Source organism: Solanum lycopersicum, chromosome 7 (assembly GCF_036512215.1).
Source record: "Solanum lycopersicum chromosome 7, SLM_r2.1".
In the NCBI taxonomy this organism is placed as follows: domain Eukaryota; kingdom Viridiplantae; phylum Streptophyta; class Magnoliopsida; order Solanales; family Solanaceae; genus Solanum; species Solanum lycopersicum.
This window is the reverse complement of record NC_090806.1, coordinates 57,364,860-57,388,378: the sequence shown is the minus strand read 5'-3', so window position 1 is coordinate 57,388,378 and position 23,519 is coordinate 57,364,860. Positions and strand designations below refer to the sequence as shown.

General features: G+C 31.7%; 2 protein-coding genes across 2 annotated transcripts; one reads left to right on the top strand and one right to left on the bottom strand.

The window, feature by feature from the left end:
- Window positions 1-553: 553 nt before the first annotated feature.
- Window positions 554-1,057, top strand: ERF-H9 (ethylene response factor H.9). The gene has a single exon (XM_004243645.5). It carries the CDS (start codon window positions 554-556, stop codon window positions 1,055-1,057), a length of 504 nt encoding a protein of 167 aa, XP_004243693.1.
- Window positions 1,058-3,762: 2,705 nt separating this feature from the next.
- On the bottom strand, window positions 3,763-8,414 carry LOC101260450 (beta-galactosidase 15-like). The gene is made up of 15 exons (XM_004243872.5): window positions 8,101-8,414; window positions 7,794-8,002; window positions 7,648-7,714; window positions 7,340-7,576; window positions 6,900-6,988; window positions 6,685-6,790; window positions 6,465-6,552; window positions 5,931-6,049; window positions 5,669-5,830; window positions 5,387-5,580; window positions 5,199-5,302; window positions 4,994-5,103; window positions 4,683-4,904; window positions 4,370-4,581; window positions 3,763-4,297 (listed from the first exon to the last, which is right to left on the bottom strand). The coding sequence occupies exons 1-15, from the start codon at window positions 8,251-8,253 to the stop codon at window positions 3,913-3,915; spliced, it is 2,457 nt and encodes an 818-aa protein (XP_004243920.1). The 5' UTR covers window positions 8,254-8,414; the 3' UTR covers window positions 3,763-3,912.
- Window positions 8,415-23,519: the final 15,105 nt, after the last annotated feature.

The following is a 23,519-nucleotide window of genomic DNA, read 5'->3' as shown; positions in this document are numbered from 1 at the left end:
CCTATTGAGATGTAAAAAAAACTTGAACATATATTATTTTTTGTATAATTAATGAATATTTAATTTTTTAATATAAAATATTCAATCAATTTAACTTGATAAATTAACCAAATCGATATTTAAAAATACAATATGACAATTAAAAATAAAATTATATAAATAATAAATTATATTGTAATATTTCAAGTAAATAAATATTTTAAATAAATAAAAATGAACGGAGCGGGTAAAATAAAAAAATGTTGAAATTTGGGTCTTCAATACATTAATTTAAAACAGGATTAAGGATTCCAAGGGCAATCCGTCAACAATATTATTATTCATACAGCCGAAATTTAGTCGGTTATCCCACGTGTCGATCATCCTTTGAAAAATTGAAAAGGAAACGCCACGATATGCACACACATGTTTCCGTCCAACTATCTCAACTCTTAAAGAATCAAAACTTACGTGTCCTTTTATATCCCATTCCACGTTTCTTCTCTAATAAATATATATACACACACAATAATCATTTCATTTGCCCTTATACTAATTATTAATCTAACTAAAGATGGTGAGGGCTAAAGTAAAGAAAGAGAAAAAAGTGAAAGGGGATCGTTATAAGGGTGTTCGTATGAGAAAATGGGGGAAATGGGTAGCTGAAGTACGGCAACCGAAAAGCCGTGACAGAATATGGTTAGGTTCTTACGATACTGCGGAGGAAGCGGCTAGAGCTTATGATGCAGCGGTGGTTTGTTTACGTGGACCGTCCGCGATGATTAATTTCCCGGACGATCCACCGCTGATTTCATGTGATGCTGATAATTATAAGTTGTCACCTTCCGAAATTCAAGTGAAGGCATCCAGACATGCACGTAGTAGTAGTACTAGAGTAAGTGAAGAGTTGGCTGCAGCTGCTGCTACCGTGGTTGTAGACCACCACCACAGCAGATCAGCAGCTGTGGAGAGTGTGTTTTTTAGAGATGATTTGGAGTTTGGATGTTCTTCTTTAGATCATGGGGAAGTAGTGTTGCATGATGATTTGTTTGATAGTGCTAGAATGTGGTCCTTTTGATGGATGAATCAATTCAAACACCTAATGTTGCTTATTGATACGTGGTTGTATTTGGACTAGATTAAAATGTATTCAAGTTTAGCTTGTATCCACTTAAAAGTCAATTTTCTTTTTCATAGTTTTTATATATTACTCCCTTTTATTCTAAATTGTAGTTTTAATTCAAATATATCAAAATGTCTTAAATATGCTACCTGAAAAATTACAGTAAAAGTTTTCTGAGAAAAAAAGGATTATATTTTTTAAAATAGACTAAATAGTTTCTGAAAAAGATCGAGTATTGTTAATCAAGTGTTAATGTGTTTGCATGTATCGTGTTGCATTATTGATTAACAGCAAATGTTAAAAAAAAAAAAAAGTATTATCGAAAACCAACTAAAATGTTTGTCAAATTGGTACAAAATTATCATCGTTGACCTTCAAATATCTCTTAACGTCAATTTTGACTTATAATGTTCGTTTCTAACGGCGTACTTAATTGCTAAATAATATTAGGGAATTCAGTAATTACGTTTCTGGGTTATTTGAAATGAAATTTTTTGTAGGTGGATCGAATAGTGGAGGCGTAAAATCAGGTGGTAAATGTTGTTTAATTAATTTAAATTAAAATAAAACATTATGATCGACCCATCATAAATGAAGTTGGTTACTGGGATTAAAATTTGGAATAAGAGCAAAAGAAAAGATTGACATTTGAATATTTGGTGGTTAAAATATAGAAGACGAATAATGGTTAATGGTTTTTTACTAATTTACTTTTTTATTAATCTAAATAGGTAAAAGCGGAATTTTATTAATCGTTCGAATTTTATTAAAATCGTTCAAGGGTATTTTGTTTTAAATCCTTTTTTATAAGATATATCATTTTTTTTAAAAAAAACATAAAATATTTAAGATCAATTGTCCTATAAATTTAAAAAACATAAAATATTTAAGATCAATTGTCCTATAAAAGAGAGTCCTCGTTTAATATGGGAATGAGGGAGTAACTCAATATACTATTATAATAAAAATAGATATTAAAATTGGTAAACAATGAAATTCTATTATAATAAAAATAGATATTAAAATTGGTAAACAATGAAATTGTGAGAACGGAACGGGTATCGGTCTAGTACCGTTCTGGTTTATCCCAGTTTGGTATCTACGGATTGAAACGGGATATCTTAAATTATGATACGGAACGGAATCAACGTTTGGTATCGATATATCGGTATGGGTTTATTCTGATTTATTTTGGTTTCGATTCGATTTCAATTAATTATAAATATTAATCGAAAAATACACAAGTACCTCCTCAACCTATGTCCGAAATCTCAGAGACACACTTATACTATACTAAGGTCGTATTACTCCTGAACTTATTTTATAAGTTATTTTCTACCCCTTTTCAGCCTACGTGACACTAATTTTAAAAAAAAGTCAATTAGCATTGAACCCACAAGATAGTGCCACATAAGCCAAAAAGAGATAGAAAATTATTAATAAAATAAGTTAAAGGGGAGAAATAGGACGTTAATATAGTATAAGTATGTCTGTAGGATTTATATTAATAAGTTGAGGAGTACTTATGTATTATGATTATATTAATTGATTTATATTATATATTTATAAATTATAACTTATATTTTATATTAAATAATAAATATTATCCAAGTAACCCAATTGTCCCCTATTAGTATTATATTATCATTAAATTGAAATTGTAATTTGTAATGCAAATTTTAAATAGATTAAATTGATATTTTTTAATTTGTGTAATTATTTTATATTATTTAATTTAATTTTTTTAAATTACAAATTTAATTTATTTAAATTATAATTTATAAATATAAGTATAACATATTAATAAATAATTAGTAACAACTTATAAACTTCAAAAGATTTAAATCTTGAAAACTTAATTAGACTTAACTTGCAAATTTAATAAGTAAACATACCTTTAAAATAAACATAAGTATAAAATTACATTATAAATTTAAAAATTATTAATTTAAACTTAAAAAAAAGAATCATCGTAATTGAAAAAAATTTATTTTTTGAAATAACTAGATGTGTCATTCCGTTTATCCCATTCCGTTCCATTTCGATCCGTTCTGGTTCCATTCCGATATATAGTAGGACGGAACGGAACTGAGTATCCGTCCCGATAATTCTGGTCCGATTCATCTCGATACCGGTCAACTCATCCCGTTCCAATTCGATACCGATTCGTTCCGATCTGATAATCCCGTTCCAATTCGTTATCCAGTATTAGGCAGTGTTATATTTGTTAACAAATTTAAATTTAAATACATTGAACAAATTATGTTTCCGTCTAAATTTGCGGCCATATATAGTTGAGGACACTTTAGTCAACCGGAAGAAAAATTTAGATTCCCACACAAACTATTTCTTTTGTGAGCTCAAAACGGCCACATTAACATATACTAGGGGCTCATCTGAAAAACACACTTGTATTTGAGTCTTGTCAAGTCAAAAGTTATAATATTTGACGCCATCCACCTTCTTATTATGTCAATTTTGACTTCAATCAAGTTACAAAGCAGACAAATGTGACTTGAACTATTAGACTAAGGACCAAACTTAGGAACGACCTACTCCAACACTTCTATTACACAGATTTTATAATCGTCATAAATTAGATAAAATAAAATCCTGCAAATAAGTTTTGAGAAAGGGCTCAAATGAAAACACAGGGAACAAAAATTTTAAATCTGACCTTAATTATATTACCAAGAGTTAGACATAACACAAAATGAAACCTAAAACAAACTATTTAACAAAAAACTTAACTTGCAGATAACTAGATAGAAAACATAATATATGAACAATGTGCAAGTGTAGCTTCTTAACTAGCACACAGCCTCCACAATAAGTTTCTTCTCCTTATTACCACAATTGGTCATTCCAAACACACTCTCAGATGCTTGAACTAAACATTTCTCCTTTCCAACACATTGTTTTTCAACAAGAGAAACAACATCTTGCTCACTTGAACAACTTCCCTTGCCAAACGATCCACAACTTCCTTCCGTTTCACCAAAATTGGCGAAACGAATAGCACTTATACGACTACCATTGCATGACAATTCCATTGTTTTGTTCTCATAAGCACTTCCACATGCCATTCCAACTTCAATTGTTTGAAACTTTACATGTGATGGATTCCCACCAAATTCTTCAAACAACACCAATGTATTCTCATCGCTAGATAAGAACGATCGTGGAACATGGTACCTACAAAAATCAAAGTCTCATTACACTGTCAGTATATATAATGAAGGAATGATCTTTAATAAGTATACGAACCATCTTTGAGTAGGCTCGCCACATTTGGAAGTACATTTGTCTGCAGAATATGGACCACGATAATCACATGGATCGAGAGAGCAATTTCCCTCAGCTAAATAACTAGGCCAATAACGACCTATACTTTGTCCATTAACCCATGCTGTTCCTTTGCCCAAACCTTGCATGTCCACAACAACTGGAGCATTTCCTAGTGGAGCTTTGAACGTAGTCTACATCGAACACGGTTAAAAAAAAATACAATCAACACTACTAGAAAATAAGAAATTAACGACTGACCAAAAAAAAACGGAGATTTTATATATAATGTTACCTTGTACCATGTCATCATTCGATTGATTGGAACATCATGTGAGTCCCATTTCCCTGTATTGTACTCATCAAATAACTTATTATTTATACCTTTCAAACCTACCGTATATGACCATTTGTGAGAAGACAAATCCTTAATGATACTCTCATCACCATTTTTACCAATTATTTCAACTGGACCAAGAATACCACTTTCAATTGTATCAAAATGAGGTCCATAATTCTGTAATCAACAACATAAAAAAAGATATTAACATCAATTAAAAAATTTAACATAATATAAACTAACCATTTAAAAAAAAAAAAAAGTACCTTAAAACCAACAGTAGCACTAAGCAATGATATAGAATTCTTGCCAGGATTCAATTTAACCTTCTTCTCAAATACATAATTGAAGATTCCATATGTTGCCCAATCGGAACCTACATAATTTTATTAGTAAAAATAAACGTTTTTCAGTTGACTGTTATGTTATAAAAGGAATAATAAAAACTAAAGCGATTCTTGAATTTCTTACCTAGATATTTTCCATTGACATAAGCATGAAGGACATGGCCACTAGCATTGACTCTTAGTTTCATATCATCACTCCATATTGGATCAGTGTTGTTGATATAAACACTATATATTTTCATTCAATACACATATTATGTTAACTATATAGAAAAATGTAATCGAATTTTTTGAGCTAATAACGTAACTTACTTAGTCATGTACCACAAATAGTCACTAGTATCATTAACAACTTTTTGATCAATCAATTCATGGAAAGAAGATTGACCTCTTCCAAGAATTATAGCATCATCGATCATTTCGGGTCTCCATGACCATTGGAGAGGAATTGGTTCATTTTCAGCATTGTTCAGTTTCTTAACCATAACTGAAGTTTGAGTATTCACCTACGTATATACAAACGAAATTATTTTTAAAAAATTGACGATGAAAAATAGAAATTAAAAATCGAAATAATTTTATTTTTTTTGTTACCTTGGCTGTGTTGTAAACTTCAGTGATGCAATCTGGAAGAATGGTAACAGACCAAGCTGGGACATTGTAATAGACATTTTTATATGATATGGTTGCATCTGTGGTCTCATTTGCGTTACTAAAGAAGCAACTTGATTCCCCATCCAATGTATACATGGTGACCTAAAATGTGTTTGTTAAAAAAAAAGTTGTATAAAAATGAAAATAATAATAATAAATAAATAGGAAAATTCATAAAATCTTTTTTTTAAAAAAAACATACGGCAACAGAATTTCCAAGATTAGTGTTGTTGACAGTGCCACTGGCAAGAATTTTCTCCATGGAATGCAACACATCATGAAGTTCCTTCAAATGACCATATTTTGGCTGAGCCAGGTTTCCTTGAACATAAAAACCCAATTCATTAACAACAAATAAACGAACTGTAGTCTAGAGAGGGTAGATTGTATTAACACAATATATAAAATTATTTATTTTGACAACTTCATATAGCATATTACCATCACTAGTAGAAAGAAACAAAAGTTCTTTACGCGGTGAATTAGTGAAAATTGTATTATAGAACATAAGTGTTAAAACTATCTCACTTGTAAAATCATGGTGGAAACAGATTCTCACTGAAAGTACTAGGAAATAAAAAATTTTCATATTACTATTTTTTCTTTTATTCAATCAAAATATCAACAGAAGTAAGCATTGAACATTTTTTCCATGAAAATACTTATTTATCTAGTAGTGAAAAATGCATAAAAAATATTAGTTAAAAAAATGAAAAATTCAGACAACGTAACTTACCAAATTCATCAAGTGGTGCATTATAATCGTATGTGGTTGTAATATATGGACCACCAGAGGTTCTACCAAAATTTGTTCCACCGTGGTACTGAAATAGACGAATTTAATTTGTTACGTTTGCTATAATAACAAATTATTAATCAATTAATGCAATATATAGCATAAATCAAAATATTATAATTATGAAAATAAAAGAGAATTAAGAACAAGACTAATTTACCATATAATAGTTTTGGAATGTACCACCAGTTTGGTAAAATCGTGCAACAGAATAAGCTAGGTCTTCTGTTGTTCTTAAAGGATCTTTGCCACCCCAATTCTTGAACCTTTTTAAATTAATTAAGACAATTCAATATTAATTATTAATTAATACAATAATAATGATTGAACAAATAAATAAATATAATCATATTTACATTCCATTAAAAAACTTACCATCCAGTCCAATTTTCAGTCCACATCTTTGGGCTATTTGGATTGTTGGGTGTAAACTCATCACAGTAATAACCATTGCATGTGTTTATCTGGAAACAAAGTACATATGATTTTATTAGTTACATCTAATAGAAAATTAATGGCTAATTTGTAGAATTATCACTAGTTTAGGGTTAATTGGATCATGCCTTAGTCAATAATAATTTCTAGTGCGCTGAAATACATGGATCAAAATTAGGGTAATTTATTCTAGATACATTTTAACTTTCTTGCTCCTCTCTCTCCCTCCTTGTATCTAGTCCCAAATACATGTATTTCGTGTGATTTTATCTCCCTCCTTCCTATCTCGCTCGCCTTTCTAAGGCATATCTAGTAGCAAAACTAGCTGTATCTGAGTTTAACTGACTTGGAATCTGGTATGAAATCATTAATTAAATTACCATGGGTTGTGGTGCATCAGCTTGTTGGCACATAATCCATGGAACACCAACATTAAGTGATTGAGCCATATTAGAACACCATTGAATATAAGCTTTGCCAGCATCACCATAAGCTTCTTGTACATTTCCAAATTCATTCTCTATTTGTGCTAAAATTATTGGACCTCCTTGAGATGCAAATAACTTCTCTTCTTTCACCATATCAACTATTAACCTTGTAAAATTTTCCATCTCATTCTGATAAAATAAAAAAAAAATAACATTATGATTATACGTAAATAATTCATGAGTTAAATTAATTACTATACCATATAAACTCCATTAGCTGTGCGAAGCTCAATTCCAGCCATATTATGCAACCATACTGGAAATCCTCTACACAAAACAAAAATATAAATTCACAATTTAGGTATTATTTAAAAAGAACAAATTAAGAACAAAGTCACGTAGGTACCCATAGTTCCATTCAGCACAAACATAAGGTCCAATGCGAAGAACAGCGTAAAGTCCTTCATCTTGAATTGTTTTGAGGAACCTTATCAGATCTAAATTCCCCGAAAAATCGTATTCACGACGAGATGGTTCATGTGCATTCCAAAATACATATGTTTCAATTGCATCCAATCCACCTTCTTTTGATTTCTTTATCAAATCAGGCCACATCTATCCAAAAAAATTCAAAGTTAAATTAAAAAAAAGGTTTATATATATATATATATATATACATACATATTTTATCGAAAAATTATATTATATATAACCTCAGGAGTGCTCCTAGGGTAATGAATGGATCCAGATAGAAGAATTCTTCGTTCTCCATTGATAGTAATTGCTCTTCCGTCATGAGAAACTTGATAAGCATGAATTGAACTAACAAGGTATAACAAAAATATGTAAAATAAACAAATCTTCATTATGGAAAATGGCTGTGAAATAAACCAAGCTCTTGTTTGAATTTAAATAGTTTATATAAGTGGTTAGGCATGTATATATAATGTGTATTGGAAAAAAAAAAGGACTTGAAAACTTTATCCTAAAAAGAAATTTAAGTAAAAAAATTTCAAACTAGATTTGGATAAGATCACATTAAAATGACACAGAAATATAGATGACTTCTAATTAATTACGTTACTTATCGGGTTATCACACTACAACAGTAACAGATACACTAGTGGCAAAGTTTAGTGATAATTGAATTAATGCAATTATATTTAGAATCACTAAAATCAAATCAAATTTAATTATTATGATTAATATTTACTGCTGAAAAAAGAAGTTATCCTATATTAAATACGGTTAAATGAGTAAGGAATAAGCAAATAATAGATATTTTAAATACGCAATATATACACAAGATTTTAAATAATATTTTATAAAAACCACTTACTTCTACTGTTAGGATTCTATCTCCTCATTTATAGATGATTTTGCTTTGTTGCTTAAAAATTAAATTATTACTTCAATACCAACACTTCGTTAGGAAATAAATACAGGGTATATAGTTTATTCAATTGCATTTACCAAGCATATATTTTATTATAATATTCATAATTATTAGCATTATAAAAAGTAGAAATAAGTAATTAATGTTAAGAATCAAATAATTAATGTTTGATTCTTTACATTAATTACTTATTCCTCTTAAGACTTTTTTAAAATGCTAATAATCATGAATCTTATAATAAAAAATGTGCTTCATATAATTTATTTTAAAAAAGTATGCGAAGTGAAGTAAAAGTGAAGAGAGACTGATATTTTAACTTTGGTACTAATTTTTCAACACCATAAGTCTCCAAGTTTCCGTTAATTTTTTGGCAGATTTTAAGGAACTAGTAGTTCACTTTTAATTGCAAATTTTTTTTAAAAAAAACAATAATATTAATTATTGTTTTAATATATCAAATAATATTTTGTCCTACACTTTATCTTTGGCATTAATCACCTATTCTCATATCATTTCTCAAGATATAATGCTAAATATTAATTAATTGTGTGATAGTGTGGTTAAAAAAAGATCATCCCACTCATTTACTTATCTGATCATTTTTCAAGAAGTAATGTTAAATATATTAATTATAAGTGATTGTGTGGTAAAAATATCATCTCAATCATTATTTTGTTTTTAAGTTAAAATAGGACTACCGAAAATGTATGAAGGGAATATAATTTACTTTTTTTAAAAAAGAAAGATAAAAGGCAAGACGTAAAAGGGAAATGGGTTGTAACTATTTGTTTTCGTTGTTATAAAAAAGTCATAGTTAAAAAATTTTGGGTCAGAAAATTTTTGATAGTAACTTGACATTTCTTAGCCTAATCCAAATTTGGACGAAATCAAAATCATGTGAGTATAGGAAAATCTGGAGATCTAATATTGAATTTAATTTCATGATCAGATAGCTACTATGTTAAGGAACAGGTACGCCTATACAAAATTTAATTCGGGAGAGTGGAACCCACGAAACTGATCTTAACATGAAAAGATAGTCTTTGAACGTCATGGGTACACTACTAAAAATTGTCAAAAAACGAAAATCAAAATCGACGGATGAAGATCGCTCGGGGTGAGTAGAAATGCACTGTTTTCCATATCCAAAAATAATAAGATTATTTTTTCTTTCTCTGCTCCCCCCAAAAAAAAGAGAGACTGAATTTCTTCCACCTTCCCTGTAGGAGTAGTGAAGAAGTATAGATTTAGTTGGTTGTTGTCGCTTTTTTGTTCAAGAATGACAGAAAAGCGACGAAATTGATGTTTAGTTCGACGCTTTTCAAAAAATGACGGAACATGTCTCTTTTTTACTATTTCTTTTATTACAATTTTTTTAACAAAAATGAGGGACCCCGTCGCTTTATTTTAATCTTGATTTTTTTTTATTTCTAACATGTGATGCAATCTGTCACTCTTTTGCTATTTTTTTTTGAAAATCTCATAAAATGACGGACAAAAGGATAAATTGCATGCTCACTTGCAAATACAATTTAATTCTACACCATTCAGCCCAATCAAACACACTCAATTTTAAGCAATCTAAACAATCATAAAAGAACAAACTTAAAATAACATTCGAAAGTACCTAAATCATAAATTAAAGACTTATGAAGTCTTTCAAAATTCGTTTTGAAATTTGAAAAAGTTCATAAATATCCAGTGATCTAAACTAGGAAGTTTGTCCTACACAATCATCCTCACCAATCTCGTTGTCGGTGTCACCGGGAGCCGAAGTAATAGGTCGATAAGCGAGGTTCATAACTTGTTCTTTGATTTGCTAAACAGTTGCACTCATGCTTTCTTGTTCAGCTAATCTTCTCCGCTTTGACTCTGGCAGTACCGCTGTAAGTTTAGCCATTTGATCTGACATAGCAACAATCTGCGAGCCGTCATGTGTCTCGACTTGACGAGACGATCCAATTCCTTCTAACAGTCTTCTAAAGCCCGAGCAATATCTTTTGCCGAATGCCACCTACAAAACACATAATAAAAATGTTAGTTCATGAATAATGTATTAAAGTATAAGAAATAAATAAACTAAACTAACAAATAAATAACAAAACAAATTTACGATGATCCATCCAGCTCAATCATGACTCTAATAAACTAACAAATATATATGATCCTAGAATACGACTCATTCGTTACGTTAAGATTATATGATCCTAGTCTTTCTGTTAACTTTTAAAAGCATTCAAAATTGGGATTGTGGCATCCTAGTCTTCAGCAAACACAAGGCAGTTCTCAGAAAAGGGATAATGATCAATTGCAAGGGATTGTCATTGATAAAAGCAATCAACTTATAGCTTTTGATAACACAAAGGCTAGAAGCATACAAAAAAACAAGGGAAACAAATTCAAGTTGAGGAAACTGAAAACACTCCTCAAAGACAATCCAACAATAAATCGTAGGACAAGATGAGTAAAAAGAAAAGAGATTCTATATAAAAAAAAAGGCAACAAATGAAATTAAACAAAGGGAAATACTAATCAGAAAAATCAGCAACTTTCTATTTAGGAGTGTTAGATTATTAGCATTTTAATATGGGATAATGCCCAAGTACCCCCTCAACCTATGCCTGAAATCTCAGAGACACACTTATACTATACTAAGGTCCTATTACCCCCCTTAACTTATTTTATTAATAATTTTTTATCCCTTTTTAGCTTACGTGGCACTATCTTGTGGGTCCAACGATGGTTGACTTTTTTTTCCGAACTAGTGCCACGTAGGCTAAAAAGGGGTAGAAAATTATATATAAAATAATTTCAGGGGGGTAATAGGACCTTAGTATAGTATAAGTGTGTCTCTGGGATTTCGGACATAGGTTGAGGGGGTACTTGGGTATTTTCCCTTTTAATATTAATATTTAAAATATTAAATTGCTTTATTTTGGAGTTATAAGAATGAACATTGAAATGGATGACTTCTACATCATCCATTAGAATTGGTTGTCCATCACTTTATTTCATTCTTAATACCTCCATTACTCTTTGTAACCTATGTAACATATGTAACTCCTATTGTAACATATGTAACCTATGTAACTCCTATTGTAACCTATGTAACTCCTATTGTAACATATGTAACCTATGTAACTCCTAAGGCCATTATCTTCACTATTTACTACCTCCATTATCTTCCTATTTATTGCTAGGAAGACTTCTTGTAGTATAAATAGTGGTGATCTTCATTTGGTTTGGAACACAAAAAACACAAGAGAAAACAAAGAGTGAAAGAGTTAGTCTAAAAGAGAGTTCTTATTAGTTGAAGGGAGGTGTTCTTTTTTGTGGAGCTTTGGACTCAACTCTTGTCCAGAGTTGTTGAGTTATACTTTGTGAAGGCTGTTGTATCCTAGAGGGGACAAGTCAAAGACTACTGCTGGACCGGTGAAAACATTTGCTGTAGTGGGCTTGAATCTCCTTAAAGAGAGCGAAATATCCGCGCCTCAGCCTGAAGAGATAACTTTCTTCATTTTATTTTCAATTGTAATCTTGCAATTTTATTATCTTGTAAGTTTTCTTCACTAACAATTTTAAGGAGATTCAATGATGACTACAATTGAAAAAACCGCGGATGTCAAGATGGGAGATCTTAACAAGTCATTTCGGTTCAATGGTAACCATTTCAAAAGATGGAAGGGTAAAGTACTTTTCTACTTAAGTCTTCTCAATGTTTCTTATGTATTAACGGAGAAGAATCCAAATAAAGAAGACATCACCACTATGAATGATGATGAAACTATTTCTCATCTAAAAAAAGTGGAAAAGTGCGATGGTGATTCCTATAAGTGTCGGTATTATCTTTTTAATTGTCTATCTGATAATTTTTATGATCATTATGATAGAACTTACTCTAGTGCAAAGAAAATTTGGAAGGCATTGCAGAGTAAGTATGATACCGAAGAGGTTGGAGCGAAAAAATATGCAGCTAGTAGATTTTTTCGTTTCCAAATGGTGGACAACAAATCAGTGGTAGATCAAGCTCAAGATTTCATCATGATTGTTGAAGAGCTTAGGTCCGAAGAGGTTAAAATTGGAGATAACCTTATTGTTTGTGGCATAGTGGATAAACTTCCACCTTCTTGGAAGGAATTTCAAAAAACTATGCGCCACAAACAAAAGGAAACCTCTCTTGAAACCTTGATAATGAAAATCCGCATGGAAGAAGAAGCAAGAGGCCAAGATGCACTTTTACAAACAGAAGAGAACAACATCACATCGAAGGTAAATTTAATTACTTCGAATAATGCTACTCCTGAAACTCACAAAAAATACTTCTTTAAAGCCTAAGAAGAAAAAATTCAAGAAAAATAATGGTAGACCTCCCAAGAAAAATAATGGTAAAAATCACCAAGCACAAAATCAACAAGTTCAAGAAAAGGGACCATGCTTTGTTTGTGGCAAGAGTGGGCATATTGCTCGATTTTGCAGATTCTGGAAACGTGGTCCTAACCCTCAAGCAAACGTTACCAGAGAACCTTTTGTGGCGGTGATTACCGACATAAACATGGTTGAGAATGTTGATGGATGGTGGGCTGATTCTGGTGCAAACCGTCATGTCTGTTATGACAAAGACTGATTTAAAAAATATACTCATTTTGAGGATCCCAACACTATCATGTTGGGTGATACTCACACTACTCAAGTGCTTGGAAAGGGAGATGTTGAATTGTGTTTTACTTCTGGAAGGATATTAACATTGAAAGATGTACTTTATACTCCTTCTATGAGAAAAAATTTGATGTCTAGTTTTCTTCTTAATAAAGCAGGCTTTAAACAAATTATTGAATCTGATCAATATGTAATAGTGAAGAAAGGTATTTTTGTGGGGAAGGGGTATGCATGTGATGAGATGTTTAAGTTGAATGTTGAAATGAATAAAACTTCTACTTCTGTTTATATGCTTTCTTCTACTAATTTTTGGCATGCTCGTTTGTGTCATATTAATGATCGTTATGTTGGAAACATGAGTAGTTTAGGATTACTCCCAATGGTTAAAAAGAATTTTGAAAAGTGTGAGGCTTGTAGTAAAGCCAAGATCTCTAAAAGGCCTCATTTTCAAGTTGAAAGAAAAATTGATTTGTTAGAATTAGTTCATACTGATATTTGTGAACTTGGTGGAATTCTAACTCGTGGAGGTAATAGATATTTTATTACTTTTATTGATGATTTTTCTAAGTTTACATATGTTTACTTGATGAAAAATAAAAGTGATGCTTTTGAAAATTTCAAAACTTATCTCAAGGAGGTTGAACATCAGTTTGGAAGAAAAATAAAAAAAAAATTAGAAGTGATAGAGGTTGTGAATATGAATCAAATGAGTTTAATTCTTTTGTTAGATCATTGGGAATAATTCATGAAACTACTCCTCCTTACTCTCCTTCATCTAATGGAGTAGCAGAAAGGAAAAATAGAACTTTGGTTGAATTGACTAATGCCATGCTAATTGAGTCACATGCACCTTTAAATTTTTGGGGTGAAGCTATCTTAACTGCTTGTTATGTGTTGAATCGTGTGCCTCATAAAAAGTCTAAATTGACACCTTTTGAATTGTGGAAAGGTTACAAGCCAAGTTTGGGTTATCTAAGAGTTTGGGGTTGTCTAGCCTTTGTGAGGCTAATGGATCCCAAGATTACAAAGTTGGGTAAGAAAGTTACTACTTGTGCTTTTCTTGGTTATGCTTCAAATAGTACAGCCTATAGATTTTTTAATCTTGAAGATAATATTGTAATAGAATCTGGTGATGCTATTTTTCATGAAAATAAATTTCCTTTTGATACTAAAAATAGTGGGGGTCAAAGGATTGAACAAAATATTTTGTCACTACCTAGTTCTTCTACTTCAACTTTAAAAAATAAAGATGTTATTGATTTTGAGTTAAGAAGAAGTAAAAGAGCTAGAGTAGAAAAAGATTTTGGTCCTGATTTTTAAGTGTTTAATGTTGAAAATGACCCTCTAACTTTGAAAGAAGCATTATCTTCATATGATTCTATTTTTTGGAAAAGGCTGTAAATGATGAAATGGAATCTCTAATTTCTAATAAAACTTGTAAGTTAGTTGATTTACCACCGGGTTGTAAAACAATTGGTTGCAAATGGGTCTTAAGAAAAAAGTTGAAACCGGATGGTTCTATTGATAAATACAAGGCTAGGCTAGTTGCAAAAGGTTTTAAACAACTAGAAGGCCTAGAATTTTTTGATACTTTTTCTCCGGTAACAAGAATTACATCCATTAGACTTTTAGTTGCTATGGCTGCAATTTTTTATTTGCAAATTCATCAAATTGATGTAAAAACTGCTTTTCTAAATGGAGACCTAAATGAAGAAATTTATATGGACCAACCCGAGTGTTTTGTTGAAGCAGGCCAAGAAAGCAAAGTATGTAAACTTACTAAATCCCTATTTGGCTTAAAACAGGCACCAAAGCAATGGCATGAAAAGTTTGATTCCTGCATGATTAAAAATGGTTTTAAGACAAATGAGTGTGATAAGTACATATATCATAAGTCTTGGAATAATTCACATGTGATCATTTGCCTATATGTTGATGATTTGTTGATCTTTGGCTCTAACATGAATGTTATTGATGAAGCTAAAAATTTTCTTAGAAGCCATTTTGATATGAAAGATCTTGGTGAGGCCAATTTTATTCTTGGAATAAAAATAACAAGAACATGTGAGGGGATTTTCCTTGACCAGTCACATTATGTTGAGAAAATTTTGAAAAAATATAACTTTCATGATTGCAAGCATGTTGTTACTCCTTTTGATTCAAGTGTTCACTTATTTCCTGTTGAAAGTGAAAATGATGTAATAAATCAAAATGAACATGCTAGTATAATCGGAAGTCTGAGATATGTGACTGATTGCACTAGGCCTGATATTGCATATGCAGTAGGAGTACTTGGCAGGTTTACAAGCAAGCCAGGTAATGAACATTGACATGCTATAACAAGAGTTATGAGATATTTAATTGGAACGAAAAATTGTGGTTTGTTCTATAAAAAATATCATGCTAACTTGAAGGCTTTTGTGATGCGGATTGGAACACTTTGTCAGGTGATTCCTGTTCTACAACTGGTTATGTCTTTACTTTAGGTGGTGGTGCTGTTTGTTGGAGATCAAAAAAGCAAACTATAATTGCTAACTCTACCATGGAGGCTGAACTAATTGCTTTAGCTTCAGCTAGTGAGGAAGCGAATTGGTTAAGAGATTTATTGTTTCAAATTCCTTATTTTGAAAAAACCAATTCCTCCTATTTTAATTCATTGTGATAGCACCACTGGAATTGGTAGAGTTCAAAACCGTTATTACAACGGTAAATCCATACCTATAAAGAGGAAACACAGTAATGTAAGATCGTATTTGACAAATGGTACCATTAATGTTGATTATGTCAAATCTTGTAATAATCTTGCAGATCCTCTTACGAAGGCCTTAACAAGAGAAAAGGTCTGGAGCACATCGAGGGGGATGGGATTGAAGCCTACAAATCCTTGATTCATATATGAGGAAACCCAACCTGGGGACTAGAGATCCTATAACCAGGTTCAAAGGGAAAAACTAATCATATGATGACTTGTTGTGAAAAATGCACTATTTTTTTCCCTCCCTATGATGTGAGTGCATTATTTCCTGTAGTTTGTGAAGGTTGAGTTAATAAAACTCTTAATGAATATCTGTAGCCCGTATGGGTGGAGTGTTAATCTTACAGGAGCACTCTCGACAGAATTCACCTATGTGATGTGTGGAAGTAGGTCGCTTCCTATGAGAATGGGGCTTATTCTCAAATGCACTCATGAAACCGGGATAACACATGGCCATAACGTGCTGGCTGTTAAAGCTCATGTCAACACCTTGATTATTATGTGTGAGCAGTGATATTTTATTTCCCTTAAGCAGTCATAGTTCAAGTCTAAGACCACTACGACTCTGGAGTAAAAGTTACTGTTTCACTATGTGGATGTTCAATGCAGAGCACACCTTCATTATGCATAGTAGTCTTCCTTCAACTGATATACTCTCTTATCTAAATATTAAAATGAGTGGGGGATTGTTAGATTATTAGCATTTTAATATTAATATATTTAACATATTAAATTGCTTTATTTTGGAGTTATAAGAATGAACATTGGAATGAATGACTTCTACATCATCCATTAGCATTGGTTGTCCATCACTTTATTTCATTCTTAATACCTCCATTACTCTTTGTAACCTATGTAACATATGTAACTCCTATTGTAACATATGTAACTCCTATTGTAACCTATGTAACTCCTATTGTAACATATGTAACCTATGTAACTCCTAAGGCCATTATCTTCACTATTTACTACCTCCATTATCTTCCTATTTATTGCTAGGAAGACTTCTTGTAGTATAAATAGTGGTGGTCTTCATTTGGTTTGGAACACAAAAAACACAAGAGAAAACAAAGAGTGAAAGAGTTAGTCTAAAAGAGAGTTCTTATTAGTTGAAGGGAGGTTTTCTTTTTTGTGGAGCTTTGGACTCAACTCTTGTCCAGAGTTGTTGAGTTATACTTTGTGAAGGCTGTTGTATCCTGGAGGGGACAAGTCAAAGAGGACTACTACTGGACCGGTGAAAACATTTGCTGTAGTGGTGTTGAATCTCCTTAAAGAGAGCGAGATATCCGCACCTCAGCCTGAAGAGATTACTTTCTTCATTTTATTTTCAATTGTAATCTTGCAATTTTATTATCTTGTAAGTTTTCTTCACTAACAAGGAGCAACAATAACAGGTTCATAATTCCAAGGACAGGAACACAGACTATGATGTGATTCAATCTAAGGATAAGTTTGACCTTGATACTCAAGTATTTAGGAAAAGAATCCTACAATGAATGCAGAGGCCAGCCAAATAGCAAAAGGCAAGATAATACAAGCTCAAATATATAAAATAATGTAAATGCCATGATCTAGAGAAGAGGAAACGACACCTTAAAAATTAAAAAGAAAATATTTGTTACCTATTGGTGATTTATCATTAACTCTAACTAGTGAAATTAGCCGCACTTTGCGCGATAAAAAATTACTCGTTAAATTCGCTAACTAACTAATTTTTTGAATAATTGAGTACTAAATATATTTCTAAAGATTCTTTATAGTCTTTAATCCAAAAATAATAAGTTTTAAGTCTTAATTAAGTTTATTATTAGTACTTAATTATACCTTTTATAAATTTGAATCATTTAAGAATTTTCGATATTATGAAAAAAAATCCTAAATTTATTCTCTTTATTTTAATAAGAAAAGAAAATTTAATGCATTAAGTTGAACTCTTTATGAAATTTAAAATTAATTTAATAATATAATAAGCTTAATGTAATTATATTGCATAAATATTTTTTTTTACGAAAAAATGGTGTTTTTTTTCTAATATCTATTATTTTCCTTCAAAATTTATTTTTCTTTCCTTTAGTAATGATTTTTCCCCCCATCTTTCACTAATCTTAGTTTATGAAATATTTGTAAATCATTTTCTATCTTGACTAATTTTACTATGATTATAATATACGGCCTATTAGTTATATAAAAACGAATATATTGAAAGATACATAGTCTCAATTACGCAAAGAATATAAATTATTCAAATAAATTAAACTCAAATTATATATATTTGTGTGTGTGTGTGTGTGTGTGTGTGTGTGTGTATGTTGAGATCATGTAAATAAGTAGTGTAAATAAATTAGTTAGTTGTTTGTAGTTAGTTACAAAAGTTAGTTACAAAATTAGTTACAAGTTAGTTAGATAAAAGAATCTTTAGTTATTTTTTCTCTCATCACTTTGTATATATATATCAACATACAGATTGAATGAAGATATAATTTTTCATTCTCCCAAATACTCTCTAAAGCTTCTTCACTTCCATTAATGGAGATTCTCAACATGGTATCAGCGCATTAGGATTTTTGTTGCAATCCTTTGCTAAATCTCTCGTTTCTTCTTCTCTGTTTTCCCTCAATTGAAGATCAGGTGTTCATCTTTAGTTTCAGTGCTTCATTGTCATGGCAGTTGAGGAAGAATCTGTTGTTGCCGCTGAGGTTAGAGTTTCTACTTCAATCGATCACAATCATCCTCTGTATATTCATCCTTATGATACTCAAGGTTCTCTTCTTACTTCAATTCAGCTTCTAGGATCTGAAAATTACTCGTTATGGAGTAAATCCTTGAAGCTTGTATTACTTGGTAAAAATAAGTTAGGCTTTCTATTAGGAACCTGTACTAAGAGCATGCAACCTTCCTTTATGCATGAACAATGGGAGAGATGCAATGCTATTATTTTAGGGTGGATTATGAATACTGTCACTAAAAGCTTAGTTAGCACTGTGAATTATGGATATGATGCACACACTGTTTGGGAGGATCTTCGAGAAAGGTTTGATAAGGTTAATGCTTCTAGGGCAATCTATCTTCACAAAGAAATTGTTACACTATTTCAGGGAACTGCATCTGTATCAAATTACTTTTCAAGACTAAAAGAACTTTGGGATGAATTTGAGACACTTATACCACCTCCTTCCTGTGCATGTCCTGAATCCAAACAGTATGCAGAACATTTTCAGTTTCTGAAGTTATGGCAATTTCTGATGGGTCTAAATGAGTCTTATGCTCATGCTAAGAGTCAGGTGTTAATGCAGATTCCTACACCAAATGTTAATCAAGATTATGCTATGATCATTAATGTAGAAAGTCAAAGAGTGAATGGTGCTAGTAGTAGTTCATTTTCTACAGAAACTTCTTTAGAAACTGCTCTTATGAGTAATAGAATGTCTGGTCATAGCAGTTGATATCATAAAAGTGGTGGTTCTAGCTCAGGTTCTGCTTACTATCCTAGCAATGGTTCTAGTGGAAATATTGGTTATAAATCTAGAAACAATGGTGATGTACGACAAGGAGGAAGATCAAATCTTTATTGTGATTACTGTCATTACAGAGGACATACTAAAGATTCTTGTTACAAACTTCATGGCTATCCTAAGAAGAAAAGAGGTTCTTCTTCTCATGCTAATAGTGCTGCTATTGGAGGATATCAGTCTCCTGAAAATGGAGCCTATGATAATTCCTCTGTAAATACTAATGCTAAGTGCTATCTCCTAATAATTTCTCAACAGGTACACAAGGCATGTCACTTTTTACACATGAACAATACAATCAGATTTTAGAAATGTTGAGCAAAGGAGAAGGCAAGGAAGTAGATTCCATGGCTAATGTTGCAACTGCTAGTTTCTCAAGTACTCTTACAGTTCTTATGTCTGATATGGTTCATACAAACTAGATTATAGATACCGGTGCTTCAAATAATATGGTTCACAGTCTGAATCTTATGAAACAATGTACAGATCTTGGAAGTAGAAATGATATGAAAGTAAATTTGCCTACTGGTGCTCAGGTGGCTATTAGTCATGTTGGAGATTCACTAATTCTTAAGGATAAATTAGTGAAGGATGTTCTCTATATACCAGATTTTCAGTATAATCTGTTATCTGTCTCTCAACTAACTAAACAATTAAAGTGTGCAGTACTATTTTTCCCTGACTTTTGTGTCTTTCAAAATCTCTTCAGTGGGAGGGTCCTGGGGATTGGTAAGGAAGATCAAGGATTATATCTTCTCAATACACACATACAACCAAGAACTTTGCAACACAAGATTGATAGGAACTCATGTATCAGTTCATGTATCAGTTCTCGTATCAGTTTTACTTCTGTTTGTTCACTACATAGTCTTTGGCATAAGAGACTGGGGCATGCTCCTTTCACAGTTCTTAGTAGAATACAATGCTTACAAAATGTACCTATGAAAGATCACAATTGTACTGTTTTTCCTATTGCAAAGCAAACAAGATTACCATATCCTACTAGTGTTTCTCTATCCAATGCTTGTTTTGATATAGTGCATGTTGATGTATGGGGGCTATCAAGTTTCTAACTATAATGGAAAGAGATATTTTTTAACATTGGTAGATGATAAATCCAAATATACTTGGATTTTCTTAATGCACAAAGTCTGATACCATTGTCTTGCTGAAAGATTTTATCTGTATGATCAAGATACAATTTGACACCACTGTCAAGTGTATAAGATCAGATAATGGAACAGAATTTTTCAATTCCCAGGTAGATGCTTTGTTCAGAGAGCATGGGATTCTGCATCAAAGTTTATGTGTTCATTCTCCTCAACAGAATGGTGTAGTTGAGAGGAAACATAGATCTATTCTTGACATGGCTAGAGCCTTAAGATTTCAGGCATGTATTCCTATTAGATTCTGAGGTATGTGTGTGTCTACAGCAGTAATAGGTTACCTACAAAATTACACATGTTTTATCGGAAAAATCAAAAGAGTTCATTTTTGTTTTAAGAGATTTTTGACTTTTTGGGAGCCGCCACTTAATTTTTTAAGAAAAATTAAGAAAAATTGTTTTCAAATAACTTAAACAGAAAAGTCGTTTGAAAACTTTAAAAGGGTTCGGAAATTCTTATTAACGTATTAGGAAGGTTTTGAAGGCACCTAAGACGTTCCGTTTAATGCGGCTTTCCGGCAACTAACTATTTGGCTAATACTTGTTTTAAAATTTGCGAATTTTATTCGAAATTAAACTTCCTAAAATTTCATCTAGGTGAAGTTTGCGAGTTTGAAACATTATCATCTTGAGATTTTGTTTAATTTTAAGTTTGATAAAACAGTAAGACGTTTAACGAGGGGTCAGAGTTTTCTAACTCTAAGCTAACGACAATCAAACGAAACCATATAAACGAGTAAGAGAGAGAGAGAGAGAGAGATTGGGTCCAATTTCGGGTTTTGTCCACCTTGATCGAAATTTGGACCCACCTGCTTTTTGGATTTTTTAACCCATTTCTCGTTTGGGTTTTCAACCCACTTCACCTGTCATAGTCTAAGCATACAAAATAAATACAAGAAGGTAAAAAAAAGGACAAGGGCTTATGCCCAAAATAAATACAACATAATTAATAAAATTAGATCTTCTAATCCGCCTTCTTTGATTTTCTTCAAACTTCGTGAAATTCGACTTTGTACGCCTGCCTTGATAGATTGACTCGATAAAAAATTTTCGAGCCTTCATGGCTCTTCCGAAATGCAAGGAGGAAAATGGAGTCTCAAAATGGACTCGAGAGGGATTTCACATGCTATCAAACGAAAATGGAGTTAAGAAAGGAACATGAAATCTTAACATGCTAAGTCCAATAAACAACTTGTAACATAAACAATGCATACAATGATATAACACACATTTTATTTTATTTTTGCATATTGCAGGCAGCAACAATCTAAAGTGATTGGATGAGCTTGATATTTAGGCTAGGAAAGGAATATGGCCAGCAGAATTAAAAGAAATAACTAAGAGCCTGTTTGGCTCAGCTTAAAAGCTGGTCAAACTGACTTAAAAGCTGGTTTTTGACTTATTTAGCTGTTTGACAATACTCAAAACAGTTTATTTTAAGTTAAAAAAAACTTATTTTAAGCCAAAAGTTAAAAGCTGGGGTAGGGGTGCTTTTTTATTTTTAGCTTATAAGCTGTTTTAAGTTGACCACATTTTTATCTTTTTGTGCTTAATATTTTTATACAATCTCCAAATTACCCATATAACCCTAACATTTCTTTCTTCCATTTATCCTCTTTTCACGTTTGACATAACAACTTCAGCACTTTTATCCAAACACATAACTGCTTATTTTTAAAATAAGTTTCAGCACTTTTAAAAGTACTTTTTTAAAGCTGCTTTTATTAAGCCCATCCAAACGGGCCCTAAAACAAACACATTATTCTTAACATTATATTGAAAACACAGCAAAGAGAAAATAGAAGAGGTCATTATGCCACTGTTGAACAAAGATCACTCCAAAATAATCATAACTCAAACACTTTGATGTTTCCTACCCATGTAACGACTAAACAACATAGTAAAGAAAAGATTACCAACATATATTCAACAAAGTTCGATTAGAAGGGACTCAGGCGATGATGTGTTATAGACAACAATACCATTAATTCACTACAACACTCTTGAGGTAATCAAATAGGAAGATCATTCGATAAACAAACTATAATCTACTTAAACTTCACATAAAAAAAGCAAAAAGGGAAGAGTCGATCAAAACTTATTTCATTAAGCCATCTTAGACCAAGAATCCCGATGAGGGGCACAAAGTTTCAGTCTTAGCAACAAAAGACATACCGTACCATCCCGCAATGGGAGCCTCAGCCTTACCCCTGCCCTGTAATGATAGAGAGGCTGCTCCAGATGGATTCTCGGTGCACGTGAAGATATCAAGAAACTCAGCGTGATAAACTTCAAATAGATTATCTACGAACTTGTAATATGAGAGAAAAGAAGACAAACAGCTAATATGGCTCCATAACGATAAGCACCATTGAAAGGCCTCTCAACAGTGAGCAACAATAAACTGCAGACCCAGCTTAATGGGAAATTATCCCTTTCTATCATTCAAACCAACGAATACACTAAACTTCAACATTAACGAAACACACTGTACCATCCCATAATAAAAGCCTCAGCGCAAGCGAAGTATATCAAGAACTAACACAACATTCTTAACAACTAATCACCATTACCAGCTACTCGATACAAAACAGTGGACTCCACACTAAAGGAACTGGATAAACCCTTAAGAATGAGAAACAGATTCAAAG

Excerpts from the sequence above, each read along its gene's own strand:
- ERF-H9 (XM_004243645.5), top strand. The coding sequence starts at position 554 with ATGGTGAGGGCTAAAGTAAAGAAAGAGAAAAAAGTGAAAGGGGATCGT.
- LOC101260450 (XM_004243872.5), bottom strand. The coding sequence starts at position 8,253 with ATGAAGATTTGTTTATTTTACATATTTTTGTTATACCTTGTTAGTTCA. Across the intron at positions 7,577-7,647 it reads CAGCTAATGGAGTTTATATG|AATGAGATGGAAAATTTTAC; the intron begins GTATAGTAATTA and ends TTATTTTATCAG. Across the intron at positions 6,553-6,684 it reads CATTCCAAAACTATTATATG|TACCACGGTGGAACAAATTT; the intron begins GTAAATTAGTCT and ends CGTCTATTTCAG.